At 42.1% G+C, this 20,813-nt stretch overlaps 1 protein-coding gene across 1 annotated transcript; it reads right to left on the minus strand.

Moving 5' to 3' along the window:
• Positions 1–1,218: 1,218 nt before the first annotated feature.
• On the minus strand, positions 1,219–15,014 carry SOAT1 (sterol O-acyltransferase 1). The gene is given in 16 exon segments (XM_035537826.2): positions 1,219–4,789; positions 5,631–5,776; positions 6,469–6,604; positions 7,062–7,160; positions 7,657–7,754; positions 8,118–8,247; positions 9,372–9,417; positions 10,102–10,183; positions 10,852–10,930; positions 12,006–12,082; positions 12,085–12,276; positions 12,279–12,286; positions 14,174–14,281; positions 14,718–14,777; positions 14,865–14,974; positions 14,976–15,014. Coding segments are annotated over 16 exon segments (1,449 nt in total). The 5' UTR covers positions 14,997–15,014; the 3' UTR covers positions 1,219–4,732.
• Between the last annotated feature and the right edge of the window lie 5,799 nt (positions 15,015–20,813).

Raw genomic sequence — 20,813 nt, forward strand, 5'->3', positions numbered from 1 at the left:
TGTAACTAAATTTCTTCATTATTAGTCTTAGCACTTTTTCTTATCAACGTCTTGCTAATGAAGAACTCATCTTTCCATTAAATTCATCTCCAGGAACTCTCATGTGAAGCCTACCCTCCACCCCAGCAAGCCTTGCCAATACACAATGTTCTTTATAAATTCTTTGGCCTCATTACCAGCTGCATCCTGGTTCCCAGTTAGGTTAACTGCATTTCTTTGGCTTTATACGTGCTTTTGTGCATGTAGGTGTAACCAAAGAGTAACCCAGCCAGCCAAATCATTTCTTGCTTTGTCAAGTAAACTTGCTTTGTCAGGTAAATTTGCTTTGTCAGGTAAACTTGCTTTGTCAGGAAGAAAATAGAAAAAATTGCTAAAAACTTCTGATAGAAAATATTGCAGTGATTTCCCCCCACCCTCCCCTCCTCTTTAACAACGCTGCTTGGCAGTACGCTATATTCCCCCCAGAAAGGATCGGAAGATTGATTAATGGCGCTGTTGCGTAGCTGCTACAGCTTAAGGACACAGACAAGACTTGACTTTAGAGCATGTGGCGCGCAGCTGGAAGACATCACATTAAGTTCTTGGCACACAAACCCTCTTCAGGCCCAAAATAAAGGCAGAAATTACCAACATGATGTATGTTTGGCAGTGGTCCAATTTAATATGCATTGAACTGAGAGAGTTTTGAAACTCTGGCCTGTTCCAAGAGCTAGAATCCCCTTCCCTGTGCTCCTCCCCAGCTCCAAAGAACATCCCCTGATCTAATGGAGGTGGTGAACAGGGCAGGGGCTCCCCAGAGCTGTGGGCTCAGCTTCATGCCACCCCACACCCCTCAGCTTGCAGCCCTGCTGCAGGCCCAGGGCCGTTTCTGCTCTAGTTTGCTTCTCGCTCGCCAGTCCTCCACCCCCACAGTACACCAGCTCCCCTGCTCCCTACAAGGGGAGCGCCAGAGGCCCCCCCATACCTGCTAGCCCTTCCCCCTGGGCAGCCCCGCAGTGGTTCTATCACTACGGAAACACAGAGCTCTCCCCCACCACTGCTGTGCCCCTGCATTCTGGAAGCGGCCAGCCCCACACCACCCCATAGCAGCCACCTTCCCAGGAGAGCAACCCCACACATCTTACACCCTGCACCCAGCCCCACTCCCCTTTGCCCTCTTGCAACCCTCCCCCCCTTCTCCCTCCCAAACCAACCGGCAAAAGAAACAGGCCAAGACAATTTTTTCCTCCCCTAATAGCAAAATATATTTCAACTGCTGTAATAGATTATAAACAGCTCTTCTGCATGACAGAACGTGGTACAGGTTGCATACATGGAATCGCTGGTGCTGGGGCCAGCACACAGTGGCTGTGCAGAGCCAGCTGCTGTGCTGTCCTCTGCTTGCACACCTCTTCCTTGACACTACAGCAGATCAAGACACAGCAATGGCTTCTCCGCCCTGGAAGGGGGAGCTGGCCCAGCTACAAGCACCAGAAGAGACGAGGCTGAGCTCAGCTGGCTGAGGCACTGCGCAGAGCTGGTCCTGCAGGAGCTTGCTCACAGGTCACGCTTACATTGGACTTCCGTGCTTCCAGCCCATCTACGTTCAGAAGGTGGGAGTTCAACAGTTCACTTGTCCGTTAGCCAGTGGACTGATTCATGTCAACAACACCATTTCATACTAAAAGTGACATTAGGATCTCCCCCTTCCCCCACCACAGCAGGTAGCATGTGCCTTATTCAGGCAGCTGTCACAGGATAGCATACAGTTAACTGCTCAACTACAGGATTACTTCGCTTTGGAAGGCAGGAAACAAAATATCCCAAAAGAATGTACCAGGCATGAAGACTGCACATTGTCTTCTTGAGAACAAACCATTTTCTGCATGAGAACTGGGACCCATTTTGGACATATTTCACCAAATTAATACTGATTCTTGTGATGTTACTGAGCAATGAACTGCAGCTGTACTGGCTGCCATTCCAAAGCTGGAAGCTTCTCACCTCAAAACTTAAGGAGTTACCATGGAAGCAAGCTTCACAATTCTTGTGTTGGAAAGAAACACGGGGAACAGTATATACCATTACTGGGCATTTGAAAATGGCAGGTTGTGAATTTTAGCATTCACTTAGACCAGAACACCGCACTGCCAGCTCTGGTACTCGCAGCCTAAGAGGAGTTCTCAAAACAAGCATGGTATACTGACTAATTAAACAAGTAATGTGTAAAAGACTTCATATTTCCCCTCCAGTACTCTCAGAAAAATGGAAGGAAGCCTATAATCAGAAGCAATTAAAAACCCCATGAAAGTGAAAATAATTCCCTGACAGCACAGTTGCCAGATGCCTTGATCTACAAGGCTGAAAGCCTCAAACTGTCAAAGAACTAAGACAAGTTCCAACAGCTAGGCACCCTTTTTTGGTTGCCTTTTGCTTGCCAGGTGCTCAAGCCTTCAGGCTTCAAACACTAAGGACACTGACACAGTAAATGCTGATATTTTTCGTTACGGATATGACAGTGCCAGCTAAAAGGGAAACACTACAAGTTGGCACAAAGTGCCATGATTATCTCCTTTTGAAAACACTGAGATAGTAGCAAGACCTGACACAGGCATCAAGAAGAAAAATCAAGCCTCAAATCCACCGCACCCTATCTGAGTGCAATTACATCTGTACAGAAGTGTTTCAAGCACCACAACTCAAAAGTACCGGACTGAATTTCATCCTATATTAAGGAAGTGACAGAGCTGTTTGGCCAAAGGGTTTGTTTGGTTTTGTTAGCTTTTTAAAAAAAGGAAGCTTGAGTTGAGTGACTGGTTAATTGCTCCAGCACTACCCCTTCCTACCACAAAGGATAAGGTAAAAGAGATTTAGGATTATTCAAACTGAACAAGTAATCCATTTAATTCCCCAGATTTTATATACTAATACTGCCCCATTTGATTATATACATGAACTCCTTCCTTTGAAATCAATTCAGCTGTTTCAACAAACAAGTTCTGGTACGAGGTATTTTTAGAGGAGAGCCACATATGCACATGCTGTGTTTGGCAAAGTTGACCTGACAATGTCCTTTCTGATAAGTGAGATTTCCTCTTACAGAAGACTGAAGACCCGGACAAATTTAAGTATCATCTAGCTCTCATGAAATTGCCTTTTTTTCCCCCTCAAGTTAATAAAAATAGAAGCCCAAAGGACAGTCGTAAGTGGATTGGGAGACAAGTCCATCAGTCTCAATACTGCTGGTATCCAATACCTAGGCTGTAGGTCAGTAAGGAAAAGCTTTTAGTAAAAAGTGCCAGTTAGGAACATTTGAGTGATTAAGAAATTCCTGTGACAAAGGTTAAAGGTAATTATCAGGTTACCCACCCCTCCAATAACAGAAGCTGTAATTTCATTAGAACCGACAGACCCAAATCCTGTATAAGTCCCTTTCTGTGCTTACCATCTGACGTAAGGGAACTGAAGGGGCTCTGCCCAATAGGCAGGGTAACTGCTGTTATAAATAGATACTGAAACACCACATTCACCTAATGCTTCTCCCTTTAGCAGCGTGTGGGAGGATGTCCTACCTCTTCAGAGGAGGGAAGGTAGTATCTAGGAAACTGACCTTCACCTGAAAACCTCCTTGAGGAGAGCAGACAGGCAGATGAAAAGCAGCTCTGACTCCAGCTGGGTGAAGTCTTACTCCCCACCGCAGCGTTAGAAGCTGCTACAGTACACGTTGGCAAGAGGCACCACAACTTCCTGGTGTTGAACTTGACATAGCCCTTTCAAATGAGAATGCACTATGTACCTGTAAAGTCAGTCACATTTTCTTACAGGTCAGTCATAGTATTTCAAATCTCTCACTACAGAAAGCCTTAACTTGTATACCTTAAAGCACCTGCCAAATTAAAGAAAGAGCTCTTTTACAAGGAAATTGTGTTAAAAGAATTAGTTATCTGGGAGGAACAGAAAGGGAAAGCTACAAGAAAAACTACTCCTTGACTCACAAGGGCCTTCCGAGAAAAAAACAAACACTGTAAAGTCAGCTGGGAACTTAATACAGAGAAAACCTAAATTTTCCATGTAAAAAGACAAGAACTGCACCCACTGTGCCCTGCTTCTGAACATAGAAAGATCTAAGTCTCCAATGCAGCCACAAGAAAATTGGCAATGCCCTCTTCCTCTGCCCACTTGAAATCTCCAGGCAGCCAACGTACATAGAATGCAGTTCAAAGCCATCCAGGAATACTTTGGCTATTTTCACAGCAAGGAGGCAAATATCCTGTTGCTCTGCCTCTTGTCCGTGTCACAGCAACGGACAAGATCACAAAGAATAGAAGTTCTGTAGACATCCCATTACCAAAAATGAGAAAAAATGTAAAGGGATGGCTAAGGAAGATGGACGGAAGCCAAAAATGAGCTACTAGCAAATCTGACTAGTCTATCTGTTTTCCAGAAGAGCAGCAACTTGGGGGACCCTGGATGAGTAGGATTCCAGTAGATTCCACCTTCAGCTCAATATTTCATTGGCATGGAAATGGCTCAAAGATGGACAGCATGTAATAAATGCTGCCAATGAAGCCTGGTGCAATCCAGTTCAACTGGGTTGCACCAGTAATGTTTTTAAAAATTACACAGTTTCTCCCAAATAATCAGGAGGCAAAATTTCTCTTAGAAAAAGTCCATAGTGAGTTAGGTCAATGGTCCAAATACTTGGAGGACGATTCTGATCTTCTGTGGTGATGCAGCCCAGAGCATATCAGTTTTACATCTGCATATGACATGACCACGAACGTGGCTTTAAGTAATCCAGGAACGTGGGCTGCAAAACAGAGAGGCAGTATGTTAGTCACAGGCAAACACCACCAGCTGTGGTGTGGTCTGCTGAAGTCAAACTTCGCTAACAGGGAAGATCAAGTCACATTTTCATACCCCACAACCCTAATCTTATCCCCACTGAAAGGCACAGAAGTCTAGTTACAGCCATAACGAGCTGCCTGCCTTCTGCCCTGCCTGTGGTTCTGACACATCAGCTCAGTGCCATCTAGTAGCATATCACCCCATGGAGCCTGTCATGTATGACAGCGATCTCTTAAGTGGGAATCAAACCTAAAATTGAGTTTGCCTGCGCACACCTTTGGCTAAAACTGAAGTCAACTAGCACAGCACAGACTTTTATGTAGGAAAAAGTCTGATGCCAAGGAAGTGTCAGAGAAAGCGAGTACAACAAAAAACCCTGACCGTTTATAGGCAATTGATTCTCATTGCCACCCACACTCGTCCGGGAAAGGCACAATAAGCTTAGTTTTTGTAGGCCTCCTAGAAAAGTTTCTCTTGACCTCAGTGACCAAGTGCTACAGTTATATTCACACAGCCAGACTGGCCTAATGTACTTGGAAGTAGTGCCTTATGTCCTTTCAGATGTGGGAAAAACATCCTCAGTTTTGAGAAGTGAAATACTGTCAGCAAAGAGTACTAAGGAAAACACTTCTGTTAAGAAGAGATTTCTGACATTCTATGGTTTTTAAATAAATACCTCTTAATAAACTAATAGAGCAGACTGTCAGAAAGGCTTGTGCCATTAGTTCCTGCCCCGTCCCACAGCAATAAGGGCAAGCTGCTCATGCGGTCTGTTATCCCACAGGGCAGGGTCAGTCACTCACATTTTCCAGAGGGCAATACTGGCGGGCATACCACTCCTGGCTATACAGGCAGATGATGACACCTTGGCCCAGGAAGAGGGATGTCCACATGATCACATTCCAGATGGGCCCCTTCCGACGGTCATTAAGGATGAAGTTGAAGACCACTGGAAAGAGGTGAAACAAGAAAAGCAGCTGAAAAATCACTTGGAAACCAGCTGATACCAGTGGATACTCCCCTTCTCCACCACTTCATCCCCAGAACATGGCTGTTCCCTGAGGCTGGTGTAATGCACAAAAATCTGATTATGCACTGCATTAGAGCAAATACTCGGACTCAACTCTGACCTTTAGTTCAAAGAAGTTCACCAGCAACCTGGCACAGCTGTATACCTCTGCTTCGGATCAATACTGATTTCTTATGTACGTGACCAAAGCACACTGGCAGAGGTGGCCTAGAGTTCTAAAGCCCCCTAACTTATTCTAGCTCAAACCAAAAGAAATGCAAGAGCCCTCACTTGTGTGCTCTTCCTTGCTGCAGTACCAAAATAATACTTGTCTTACAGTACAGCTTGAAAGAAGGAAGAATTCTGCATGTCAGCAGGTTGGAAGTCAACTAAGGCTTTGCAAAAAAGGAAGCAGTGCTACTAAATATGTATGGTGTGACATGAACAGTAGTATGCATCATACATAGTCTCTCTTCCTCCCCACCCATATCTTGTTTGTCGAAGTCTCAAGTTTAACTGCACAAAACCTTTTACAAGCTTTGGACCCCACAATTGCAGACTCTTGGACAAGAAACAGTTCTATACATCAGTGATGCCACAGCCCGTTCACATACTCTCTCCTGGGAACTTACTTCCAAAGCACATAAACAGGCAAAAGAGAACTGGATAAAAGAAGCCGAAGCAGATGCTCAGAACATACTCATGCACAGCAGCCGATACTGTGAAGACAGACAGCATAGCTGCTGCTCTGAACTTCTTACCAAAGAACTGGAAGACAGAAGAATACCAAGTGTTACAATCTGTTCTGCTGTGGTTTTAGTTCAGTTGTTTCAATTTATTTTTTAATTTTTAACAGCCTTAGCCAAAGGGCCTTCTCTTGCAGAGTGACATATATAAAGTGCTAAATTCTTTAGAAAACACCTTGGATTTTAGATGCTTTTTTCTTAAGGCATTCCCTGCATGAGTTCTCAGGTTAAGCCCATGCACAACTCATCAAAAGCTCATCAAAATAGAACATGAGTTCAGACTGCCGAGTAAATCGCAACATTCCAAATAGAGACTAGGCTTCAGATCCATGTTTTGTGCACCCAACAGACTTGGAAGTGAGCAACAGATACTCTAAGTAGTACAGTGGCTACCCAAAACCAGCAGAGGCAAGCCAGTCGTGTGCTTCTCAATGGACAGTGATGGGGCATCTGGAAAAATGCACTGTCTTGTTACTCACCCAAAGGAAGTCCCTGTATGCGTAGTAATAGAGCCAGTCATGTACTACCACGTTCCAGGTTCGGTAGTAGTTTGCATAGGATGTGGAGTTCCACCAGTCCTGAAAGCACAGTTGAAAGAGTATTAAATCTAATTCAGCACAACCCATTCTACAAGTCCATTCTAGAATATCAAGAAGAAACATTGATTGGAATAATACCAAGGCAATATAACGATTTGCACCATGAAATAATACATTCCATTGGACTTCGAACATTTTCCTCTGTTTATCAAGATTTGGTTTTGTCTAAATCTGCAGTGGCTGAAATGATGAAAGAAAAAATGCTAACAGAGCTATTAGGTATGCGTGGTGGGTGGTTCTGTTCATGCAAAGGGAAGATGTATTGCCCCACAAATCATTCAGACTTCCAAGTAAAAATACAAACTGTTCTCAAGCACAGCAACAAATTTGAGCCCTAACAGAATAAAACAAGCAAAATCCTGTAGTTGCTCATTAAGAAAAAGCTGTTTTCCTTCTCTTTCCTTTCCATGACGAAAGGATCTGGTTTAGAAGCTTTATAACGCATGCTTTATAAATTGTAACTCCTGCTTCTTACCTTGTAGAACATCCTATCTGCAAAGCGCATCATCTCAGCAAATGCATTAAGCCAACAGTGAAGGAAGGCAAAGAAGACCAGGAAAAGAATAAGTACACCTAGAAGCAAGACAGAGTGAGATTGATTTTGTAGTATTCTCACTCAGCTACACGTTGGAACATGTAACGCAGTCAATTGTTCTGATAGGCACTGACACATGAGCTTTATGCCACCCACACAAAAAAAGTAAAACCATATCAGTTTCTTATTTCAGAGGGCAAGAGGGCCTAGAATCTGGCTTTGAAGACTTAATTCAAAAACCAAACTTATTTTGTACTCTCAATTCTGAAGTTTAACACTGAAGTTTCCCCACAAGACCTCCGTTGTGCATCTTTGCCCATTGTGAATATAGCTTGTATCAAGCAGTTCCCCTCCCTTCTGTCTCTCCCATAAAGATAGTTACTTATGGATCCAGGTCTTACCTGGCAGAATGGAGTTGAAGATGCAGAGGACCAGCCCTCGTAAATTAAAGGTTTCTTGGCTACTATTGCGAAACTGAGGAATGCAGAGTCTCACAAAGATGTAGTAGGCATAAAAAAGTGAACCAAGCACCTGAAACAGAAGAGCGATTTTAAGAGAAAAGCACAATTAAGACATTACCACTTCACAGCTCTAGAAGAGATGAACACAGGAACAGCAGCTGCCAGCACAAGTCAAAGTATAATTTTACTATGCTACTAATGAGCTTCCGTAACGGTCTAGTCAAAAATTGAAACAGCAGCCATTTCTGGAATGTGTTCACAGCCAGAAAGGAAAAAATAATCAACTTTTCTACTAGCTTTTGCTACTACAGAAGTTGCAAGTTCCTACTTGTCCTATCAACTCAGAAATCATGACAAAAGACTCATGTCAATGCCAAAGTAAGTGGGCAAAGTGCTTTGTGATCTAGGTCCAGGACAAGTCTAGAAATAATTGAAAAATATATGCTGTAATCATATCTAGTATTAAAACTTACTTTTACCAAAGGAGATAGTAAAAGCCAAACCACCTCAGCCCTTCCCTGGCTTACAAATCCCTGCTCTGAAAGTTGAAGTCAAAATGCCACTGCTTTAAACACTCCTGTAAACCAGGTGTGTGCTTTGTCATTCTTTTGTGAGAGAGTGAGCAGCCGAAGGCCTATGATTTTTTGTTTAAGAAAAAAACAGGAATGCATTGTGTTAAAATAAAAGTTTCAGTCATACAAAGCCATTTCTTGGAAACAAATCCACAAGAAGCTACTGAAGCTCGCAGCCCAGACAGGTTCCCTTTGACATTGAAGTGAAAATCAGGTCAGACTTGAGCTCAAATAAGCACTGAACTCCAGGCCTCTTATTTCAAAATTGGTTTGAATATCTGCAGACCAGTTGCTGTACCAGTGCATTACAATGCAATGTCAGTGTGAAGAAAGAGTGACAGAGCATGGATATTGCTCCCCCTACGCACAGCTTTGTTTGTATAGAATGGAGTCTGCTTGCTCAAGAAAATAATTCTAGAGGCTTTTTTCAGCAAGGATTATTTATTTCTGACACAACTATTAGTTCAACAATATCATTCTTTTTTTTCCAATCACTAAAAAGTATTCTTTTCCAGTAAGCCCACAACACATTGAAGCAACTTAGTGCCAAGGGGATAAGTGTTTAGCAACACAGTTTAAATGACCTCTGAAAATCCATTCTTCAGAAAGCTGTATTACTCACCTGTGCAAACTTGGTAGCTACGTAGCCCCATCTTACCATGGGATTCCTAGGAAAAAGGACACAGTGTCACATCTAAATAGGACTTCAGAGCAGCAAAATCCTCCTTTCAATTACATATTTTACTGATCTATTCTCTGAAAAAGACTTTAGAATTCAAGGTTCTTAATCTCTTGACATTCATCAAGAGATGCCTGGACCAAATTGCTGGTTCCTCACCTTCAACCACAGCAGGACAACTATGGCAATCCCATAAGTGGGAAAGTATCTCGAGGGCAGTATTACGCAATTACCCAGGAGGTGGTGATCTGCCCGATAGTCACAAAACTGCTGACCTGACACTATCAAAGTTCAACACAAAGTACAGAAAAGTTGGTGAGTTCCCAGTTTCAAAGGCTTCGCCCTACCTCCTCAAACTCAGAGGTAGGGCTTTCTGTGAACACTGCATGAAGCAATGCACAAGCCTGCTGCGGGAACTGGATACAACAATATTCAGTAACAAGTTCATTTGTTTCACATCCTGTGCACTTCCAAAGAAAAACGAACTGTCAAATTAAAAAAATATTATTAGTGTAGTTTCCATAACCACATCCTGTCTTTTCCAGGTTACAGATTTAACCACATCTTTAGAAAAGATCTAATTCATTAACTTAACAGATCACATCCAGGGGTCCTTAATATTGGCTTCAGTTCTTAGACTACTTCAACATTCTACTAGTGTTGCTCACATTACCTGGGATAGTTGTCTCTATAGATGAGGGTGGGAGCAAAGAGGAAGTACAGGTATTGAGAAATTCGGGGAATAGGTACTGAGCCTAGAACGGGAGAGGAGAAAAGAAAACTCTTCAATCTTTTTGCTTACCGAAGGTTTCATTTCCCCAGTGCCCTCTCCCAACATACAGCTCTCATCACCTCAAAAAAGATGAGACTAGAACTAAGGGTAAGGGATTCCCAGGGGATAAAGCAAACTAGACATATCAGAAGGAATTATCCTTGTAAAGCACAGCTAACAGGTCAGGGTGGCTAACAGGCAGTACAGTGCTAACACCCGGATATCACGTTTCCTCTTCTCCTAAGGAAGAAGAACTGTAAGGCCCGTATCAAAACAGGGGTTCGTGTTCAGCTCTGGGAAACATCACCAAGAGAGCTTTTTGGATGTTCTTCTGGAATTGCTGTCATTTCACTAGAGCACTGAACGGGGGGGTGTGCAGGCACCCTCTACATACTGATCCTAGAAGCAGAAATAAGAGTCCTGAAGCAAGACAAACCTGAATGGTCTGGCTTATTGCCTAATACCAAATGAAAAGGTTCAGACTGAAGTTATGATGTGGAAGACCATCCTAGAGCATCATCACCTCCCCATCCAGGGTGATCTACTCAAATCTTACCTCTCTCCAACTCATGACACCAACTCAGAGCAATGGAGGGTAAGCAAGAGCTGGTTATACACAGTTGTCAGCAAAAAGCAGGGCAAGTTACTCACTAGACTTCTCCTTTACAGATGACAGGACTCGAGGTACATTTTCACGGACAAATGAATGAGCCTTCATAACCAGACGAACCTGTAATATTAAGAGAACATCACCTTAATACTCACTAACTTCCCAACAAAAATTGCATCCAGCATCTTAGGGCAACACCTTTAGCATCTTGGCTCCTCTCCAGTTTACTCCTACCAGGAAAGAGCTGCTTCCTCTACCCACAAGCCTGTTTAACTGTCAGGAATTTAAAACACTGCAATGAAAAACAAGCTGTAGCAATCATGACTCAGAAGAGTCAAAACACACCTCATTTATACTCACAGGACTGCCATATATGGTGTATGCAGGGATTCCAAATCAGACCGGTAAGCCACTAGCCAACTAACCAAAAACTTTGGCTAGTAAAAGGGAAGTAAAAAACCCTATCCCTTTCAATAGGCCAGTACATTCCAAAGTCCTGAAACTGTGCTGTTAAAGTTAAAAATGTCCTACAGCAACAACGACTAGGCTAAAATACAGTGGTACGACCTATAGATCTGCAGCTGCCATGCAGGGTTTTTTTGTTTGTTTTTTAAAGTTAAGGACCAAAAGGAAGGCTTGTCCAAATTTAATTTTTCAGGCCTACACACTGATCTCTGACCATCCTTGTATTAACCTTTTAAGCAGTCCTCCACAAACTCTCATATCCCTCCCACTGCTCTAGAAAAAGAAGATTCCATTTCCAATAAAGTTCTGTCTACAAGACAAAGAAAGAGGAATCACTCGCTGACTATGTACCTTTATTTAAGAGAGGAGTGTTAACAGCTTCCTGGTGAGCTACAGCACAAGTCCCTATGCTTGTTTTTAGGCATTTAGCATCCACAAGACAACTAGAAATAAATACAATTTCAGCCTTGAAGCATGTTCAGAAAAAAAGACAACCTGCAAAATCCTAGGGTAAAATAAAAGTGGTTTCCACATCAAAACAAAGTTTGCTATCAGTAGTTTTTCCTCATTAGACCTGCCACAAGTAAGTGTTTAAGTCAAAGATTAACTCCATCCACAGCTGTGGCTTAATTTAATGAATGAAAGAAACACCTAACCCCATCGGAAAAAGGACCCTTTTTATTTTGAAAAGAAGCTTCAGTAGAGCCATAGGTAATAGATAGGCACCTACCTGTTCCAGTATTACAATAAAACGGGAAGCCGGAGGCAGGGCATATGATACAGCAACATAGGTCGGCCCAAACCCAGCCCGACTGTTTGGAAGAGCGTGAACAACATCCCATAGAAGAGAGAGCGGATTACACGATGGGAGGAGCTGCAGTAACCTTGGGCCCAGTGGAAGAAAAGGCTGTATGGAATGACAACCGTGGCACAGAACATGCACAGCCAAGTACAGAAGACAACCGGGAACTTTCCAAAAACGAAAACCAAGAGATCAAATCCAGGACCAGCCTGAAAGGCACAAGGGAAGAGACAATATTCAGAGTCCATTGTTTCATTAGGAAATGCTTCCACTTCACTAAGTGATGAAAGGTCAGATCATCATTACTTGATGACCTTCACGAAAGGTCAGAACACCATTATTTGAGAGACTAGGTAGAAGTGACATGACAGTTTTCAGCTCAGAAACAGGGCTGTCTGTGGTAGGTGTAAGTGACCACCCACCAGCACAGCAGATGATAAAAGCTGAAGGACTCATGCCATCAGTGCTGTCAGGAACGGCTTACCTTCAAATCCCACAGGGCTTAAGTTCAGCTTTAAGATGAGAATGTGCTTTGAGAGTATGTTCAAGCTCATCCCTACTAATAAAAAGCATGTGACTGAATGATGCACTGCTGAATCAGGATCCAAAAGAGCTTCTGGGGAACACTCATAGGACGGCACTAATCCACGAAGAATCAGTTCTTCTCAGGAGTTTAACATCTAGAGAGGCTCCCACACACACGTCACCATAGGCACCTAGCACTCAAACCTAATTTAATTCTGTTTTGTGAGAACTGTACACATTCCACATTGATTCATTTTTAGAAGTCACACAAAAGGCTTACAGTCATTGGGTGGTCAATGTGAATATATTCAAGCAATGCACACTGAGTAATTTATTTCATTAATCAAACTTAAACATAAAGCCCAGATGTTCAGTTGTACAGCCCATCAAAGTCACCAGAGCTTACTCTTACACATAAGTAGCTGTTCTAAACCCAGCTCAGAGGAATGGGTAATGCAGAGTACACCAACGCAATTAATTTTTTCTTATCCATTAGGCTCATTGCAAAGTGGATCTAAATTATCAGATCTAGCTCTTTTTTTAAAAAAATTTTTAAGTAATCACAGATAATACAAGAGGAAATGACCTTAAGTTGTGTCAGGGGAGGTTTAGGTTGGATATTAGGAAAAAATTTATTTACTAAAGGGTTGTGAAGTATTGTCACAACTACATCCCTGGGCAGCCTGAGTCACCATCTCTAGAGGTCTCCAAAACCTGTAAATGTAGTGCTTAGTGACATGGTTTAATGGTGGACTTGGCAGTGCTAGGCTAACAGTTGGACCAGATCTGAGGTCTTTTCCAACCTAAATGATTCTATGATTCTAACCCAGTCCTTCAGCTGATTTTAGAAGTAACTGCCGACTTTCCCCCAAAATGCATACCGCTGTTAAGTGAGGATCAGCTAAATGATATTCAATAGTGTATGAGCCTGCTCTTATACCTAGACAAGCAAGACAATCACGACATAGCTCTGGCTTTATACACTGAAGACCAGATAATCAGCAAGATCAACATGTAATCCTACTTGTGTACATGAGATACAGCTTGCCAAAAAGATACTATTTAAAGCAACAAGCAAGCGTGAGGAAAGCAGTCTTTCACAATCCTGTTTAGAACTGGCTACCTTCAAAGAACAGTCTTAACAGAGGCTGTGCAAATATCCTTGAGATTCTTCCACAGGATAAACAAAGTTCTATTTTTAAGCACAAGTACAGCATTCCAGGACTATCATTTCTAAACAGAGAAAGGACTGCTAACGTATTTAAAGTATTTTCTTCAAAAACACTGTCCTCCAATCAATGCAAGCAGCTGAAGGCTGCTTTCACTACTGGTATTGAAACAAAGCACTTGTCCATAAGATTTTCCCGACGGCTAGATAATTTTATTTGAAGCTTCCATATCCCCTCAACAGGAATTGCAGCATATTTGAAGTACACCAAGCTGAACACCCCCTTCTAATAAGATCAAGGATGGATTCCTTCCTGCTCCATTCTGCAGTTTGTGTGTAGCTCTGGTTCTTTGGGAGCAAGCAATTCCCAGCCCCGGCCCTTGTCTTTCCAAAGCACTCTTACCTTCCTTCATCAATGAAGTCTACTAAAAGCGTGCTGAGGATGAAGACGATGAGAAGAGCGATGAACATGTGGTAGATCGTCCTGATGTGACTCACTTCAAACAGCTCACTAAGGAAGAGATTCAAATGCTACCATGCCATCCACATAGCAGATCACACCTCCAGTATGTTGCTTTCAAAGCATTTCATAGTACGATAACATGACATCACCATTCCAATTCAAGAGACTGCAGTTAACACCATTTAAAAGCCAGTCTGCATGTCAGACGCTTCTTTCCTTTATCCTCAGACAAAGGATAATTAGCCATTATCTCAATGGTACTGAGGGATTGTATATTTACATTAGAGGAAGCCTGCAAGCTGTAGGCTGGATGTTTCAGAAAGAAATGGAGAAGTTTAGGCAGATTAGTCAAAGGGGGATTGAATGCTGGGAAAAACGGAGTGGGGGGGAAATGGAGTACCTCTAAGCAAAGGCTAGCTTGTTTGTTATCAAGGGTATTTTCAGTCAGTCAATTTAATGGGAAGGGTGAAGCTGAACTACTCACTCCAAGAGGGACCTCCTCGCAGTAAATATCTTCCCATGTTCTGGAGGGGCTCTCAAGGACCTGCAAACAAGGAGAACGTTCAAGAAAAAAGCAAATAAGGATTTCAGGAAACAACCATATTACAGGACAAGCCTAGAACTGACTTACTTGGCTTTATGTAGCTCCTTCTCAGAGCAGGAAGCTGGGAAGAGGGAGGCTGAAGATGAGGAGTCCAGGAATGCTGATTTTGCCACCAAACTGTTCACAAACTCTGTGAGAGTGACTGTCCACTTCCTTCATGAAAACCGGCTTCAATTGCTGACATAGTGAAAACAGAGCATGTTATTTAAGTCTCTGGGTATATGTCATAAGTGACTTACATTTCTTTTTATCCCAGAGCAGGACAGAAAAGGCATCAAGAAAATATTCCTGTACCATTGCCCTACAGTTGGAGCCAACTTGGACAAGATCAGGGGCTTATCCAGGCCTGTTCACACACCTCAGGCCACAGGACTTTGAATGATGTTTGTCTTCCCTATCAGATGCAACACAGGAACAAAGCAAACATACTCACCTTCATGTGTCTGGAGAGGCAGGTATTTCACATTTTATGGCGCTAAGGAAGTTGAGCTAAACTTAATTCATGAGACCCACAAAACGTTTCTCATTTTTAACCAGTTACATCCCTACCACACAAAAACAAGTGCAAACAAGATTTACATTTTAGCCAATCTAGTGCTACTGGGGAAAAAAGTGACTTCATGCTTGTGGGTAAACAATCAACATTGAATTTTTCATGCCTTAATTCAGGAATGATCTCAAAGATATGAGCGAAGGAAGAAATATTGCCTTCACTCTTCTACTGCTATTCAAATAAAAACTTCTCTGTACCACTGAAACTACAGAACACTCCAAGACTTCCCTAAAGCAACAAAACAGGGCCACACTGCTAAGCATTAAGACTGGTGCTATGAGAGAGAAAAATGGTAGGTAAAAAGACTGAAGTTAAAGAATTAATGGGAACAAACATCCCAGAATAATCTGCTATGTTCCCAGGCAGCTTTACGTTATTTTCTCTAATACAGCCAGTTAGGGCCAAATTGTACCATTTTCAGCATATTCGTGTCCTCCCAACACCTCCTCAAGTTATCAGAAAACTTGGGAAGCATCTATGTTTGCTAGAGCTCTTCATTTCTAAGGGTTCATAAAAAAATGCACAAGCATCTTCCTTATCTACCACTTTCTTGGAAAAATACACTGGTAGAGCACAAATAGGTGATAACTGGCTGTGAATGAGACACAGGCCACCCTGATCAAAGACTGCTTACTTCACCTGATAAAAAAAAGTTTCCTTCAAGAAAGGAAAAGATTATTATTGGGAGGTTTAAGTAAATTATCCAGACTAGGACTAAAATTCATCTTCAAATGACAAACTACGCAGAATTAAGATTATAGCCTTGTTTTCGTATCACTTTTGTCTTGCCTAAAGACTAGCGTGTATGATTCATTATTCCCTATTTTCCAGCCTACAAAATAGTTCAGTGTGCTCTCTTTAGCCTCACAGCATGAACTTTCGAAGACCTGATCTCCCACACCCCAGGCAGAGTTTTTAAAACAAGATGCGTTTAAAAGAAACTGAGTGATGAAATATTTAAAAGTACTTATTTCTGTAGAAAATGTTACACTGAAGTCAGGATAGCTCTTCACTACAGTACAAATTCTCTTGCTCTTTATTTGCAAAGAGAAACCCTAGATTTGCACAGTAGCTTAAATGTCATTCTTATGATCAGAAAAATTAATTCCCTCAAGGGGGAGAAAAAAAGAAACATGTTCACTTGTATTTCAGTGACACCTTGGGCAACCACAAGATCCTAAGACTGTTAGCACCTCAGAAGCCAGATAGTTATCTTCACCACAGGAGATAAGCAAGTTACAAGAGAGCTCATAGACTACTAGCCTAATTGTATACAATGGTTGTTTGTTTGTTTTTAAATGCAAGTGTTTATTAGCAGCACTTGTCTGACCATCCTTTTGCATTGGACTTTCAGTTTGCCTTCAGATTCAAGGCCCAAGTCTTTCTACATGGTAACTAAGTATGATTTCATCTAGCCTTCCCACTGATCATCAGCTCTAAAAAACACATTTCTCTAAATACCTTCAGAATTCCTTACCAGCGTTTACTCTAATCTTTAAGGCTGAAAAGTAACAAAAATCTATTTTCAAGGAGGGAAAGAAAGAGCCTGGAAGTTGTGCACACAAATGATGCTCCCTCAGAACAGCATTTGTGATGCTTGAACTCATTTGTCAGTTGATGTTTGTTTCAGCGCTTAACAATTACGCTAAAGAAAGCTGAAGCAGCATTATTTTTGCTAAGAAGGAACTGGCACAAAGACCAATAGAACAAGGAAGTAGGCACCAAAAGCTCATCTAAAAAGCCCGCTTCAGTCACAGAGCTTTTGGGCCAACAAAACCTGTTAACAGATGCTGTATTCATACAAAATGCTGTTGTCTAATGCAACGACAGCCAAACAGCCAAGCTTAACTCTTGCAGTAAATACAAAATAATCTGAAATGAGACCACAAAACCAGAAGGCCCTGAAGTCAAGCCACGCCAGAACTCTACATTCTTCCTGTTTCACAGCAGTCAGATTCAGAGATCTCTTGAAACAGAAGCTGCAGTAGGAGAAGGAGCAGATTAATATTTAACTTAATAAAAATATTTGTCCCCTATTTGGCAGCTGCCAATATAGAATAAACAAACTTCACCAGCACTTAATGAAACAGCTCTTCGGAGCTGGCTACTCTTACATACTGCTTTCTGGGAGGCAGAAGAGGCTTCTCTTGCAGAGAAAGTGATTTATTCCTTTAAAAACAATAGGAAGAGTTAGTTGAGTACTTTGGAACTACAGCCTGTAACAGAAGACCCTGCTGCTCCCTGTCACGGCATGCTTTTATACCATGCACGCACATATGCCTACCAAAAAAAATACAAATTCCTACTCCTCTTGAAGTGCACAAATTTCCATGCCAAAATAAAAGCACTATTCATTCCTACCAAAACCTGTCTTTTTATTTTAAGTTCTCCCCGTCTTTTTTTTTTTTTTTAAAGCCTAATTGCCTCTCAGCAAGAGTTTAAGAAAAATTATTTCATTACCTCTTCCCTCTCAGCTAGCACTCTACTGAGATTGTCTCCTCTTAACACAACCCTCCAGGGCCAACATCAACATATGCATGTGCTTGGACTGGGAAAACAGGATACAAGTTCTCATTAAATAAAATACAATACATCTGGAGCACAGACCCTACAGTAAACGTAATTCTGTACAACAAAACCACACAACGTATCACGCTATATTGGCTTCTATTACAACTACAAATCAAAGGGCAGTCGATTTGAGAAATTGCCAGAATAACTGTTAGCGCTCAACAAGCCAGGTGACTCAGTCACCAAAGAAGTGAAACAGCAGAGGAGAGGACACACCTCCCACCAGCTTACGCAAGGACAGAGTGCATGCACGCAGCTGGCCTTGTAGTGTCCCCTAACTCAGGACACTTCAACAAGAGTTTCCTAAATTGCACTTGAAGTTTTAGACAAGTAATTGGGCAGATCCACTCACCTGTAACCATCAAGTTCCAATTAAAAGAATCTGATCATTACAAGAACAAGAAGGACAAGAAGGGGGACAAGCATAAAAAATGCTACGCGATAAATAACAGAAGCTGGCCAGCAATTGGCCACAAGTCAGAGAAAGTTGAGCCAAATAACCCTGTAGCTTACTGCTAAAGAGAAAATTACAAGAGTTTCCCCTTCATCTTAGTCCTAACAGGTTTAGTTATTTCAGTTACTGAAACATCACAACATTAAGCCCTGATCAAGTGACAGGCACCATTCTCAACTCAGTTCAGGATTAACAGAGGACTAGATCCTCCAACTGGACTGCAAGATACAATGAAGGCATCCTAATTGAAATAACACCTACCAACCACAATTCCCATTTAAATCAATGCAAGCTGTCAGTGACCAGCACTTTTCAAGCAAGCATCTGTCTAGGCCTCAGATACCTGCCACCTAAAGGATAAACTGGAATCCAAGCTTCTGTTGTGTAAACCACTGGACAACCGGAGCAGGCACTCCAGGAATTCTGCAACAGATGCAAGTTTCTACTTAACCTCATAGCTAAGTTTGTAGCTTTGAGGCACCTTAAATTTGCAAGTTGCTAAACTCAACATTTAAAACCTGAACTCTCCGTGTTTCAGGAGCAACTTGAATAATTAGAAGTGCCACTGACCCTGCTGGTTTTTTTTGATTCTTATTGTGGATAAGAAATCACCTTGACTACAGGCTAGTATGTCTCAAACCTGGTGGCCAGAAAACATTTAGAAAGAAAAGACTTTCCTGACAAAAGAAATCCAAGATCAAGCTGTTTGCTTGCATCCAGCTAGTACCCCTGCTGAAACCTGGAGCTTACAAAGCTCCATGTGCTTAACAGTCCTTTAAAGCTTGCTTGTGCAAGCATCTGTGCAAACGGTGATTTGCAAGAGCTGTGTTTGTCTGCAGAGAAAGATATGAGGGCTTGCTCTATCATGCCCTCAGTAAGAATCACTTGGGAGAAGACAACATATGAAATAAAATTCAGGGCTGACTATCCCTCTCATGGGCCGAATTTTAGGAACTTCAGCACAAACAGTACACCCTTAGTGGAACCACTGACATACACTATAGCTACCTGTTTTAAATTACCAAGCAATAGGAGAGAGAGAGAGAGAGAGAAAAGAACTTAAAAGCAATAAGTCTCAAGGGTTAGTTTTTCTGTCCTACAAGTATTCACTCCTTGATATCTGTATAAGGCTGAGGCAATTAGATGACTTCATCTTTACCTGGGAATTCTCTGCAATAAAATGAAGAAAGAGTGCAGGACAATTTGCCCTGAAGAAACAAGCCTGCCGTGAAACAATGGTTAGCAAAGAGGGTGCAGTTTCATTGTTAGCTAACTTCAATTAATTTGCCTATAAATCACCTTAGCATAAGCTAAGACAATGGCAACTCACACAGAGCGTAGATGATGTTAGAAGTAGAACAATACTATTTCTGAAACATTGCTCACTGAGAAAAAAAAAGTGGGACCAAGGCTCAGTAAGGCCAATCTCCACAGCCAGGGCACCAGGAGCTGTGAGACACAGGCTAGGTGCTGTACATGCCTTTATTCAGTGGGGTAGCAGGTCACAGGGCATTTTAAACACTAAATTCTACAAGCTGTCAAAGGGAACAGGCTAGCTGACAATCACACTGTTGTCAGAAGTCAGTAGTGAGGGAAGTACAATTTTATTGCATGCCTCAAAGTTCATTCTTATCACTGGACTCTAACCTACTGGGGGGGTCAAGAAAGAATTGCGGTTGATTAACACTGCCTCTTGTGCTAAGTCAGGAGACAGAAGGAAAAGAGAAAGAGGGCTGCGTAGAAGTCACTGTGCTCAAGTTATGACTGAGTAGAGATTTGCGTTCCAGGACTACCCAGTCTCCAAAGGAGACAATCTGGGTCAATTATCCCGTTCCTCCCCACAAGGAAGTATTAGAGTGTATTTACCTCAGCTTCTGCTATTAGCTGCATTTTCCTTGTTATCACATGGTCAACATCAACCCGGCCTAAGGAAGGAAAGCAAATATTTAGCAGTTGCATCTTCAGCAATGTGACCGCGTATGAAAATACAGGAAGAACGGCATGCAGTAGCTTATCCATTGATTTTTCACTAGTGCTCTTGATTTTTAGTAAGGTCCCAGTAAGTTCAAAACGAAACTGCAGGAAATTCACAAGCATGAACAAGTATTTTAAACAGCCATTTAGGATCACAGCATTATAAGGCAGGCAACAACTGATAACGCGCTGGATTTTTGAAAGCTTTGCAACTCCACAAATCTTCCCAAGGTCCCTAAACATATTCAACCTTGAAACAGCAACTAGAACAACCCTTGGAAGGTCACATCCAAGTGTGCTGATCTTTTGTCAGAGTTTTATCTCAGGCACAGTGAACTAGACATAAGATTAGGTTGTCTGGAGGTCTCTACACTGCCAATCAGACAAGGCAGTCACAATTACGGCTGTCTGTAAAAATAAAGCA

Source organism: Cygnus atratus, chromosome 8, assembly GCF_013377495.2.
Source record: "Cygnus atratus isolate AKBS03 ecotype Queensland, Australia chromosome 8, CAtr_DNAZoo_HiC_assembly, whole genome shotgun sequence".
Lineage (NCBI taxonomy): Eukaryota > Metazoa > Chordata > Aves > Anseriformes > Anatidae > Cygnus > Cygnus atratus.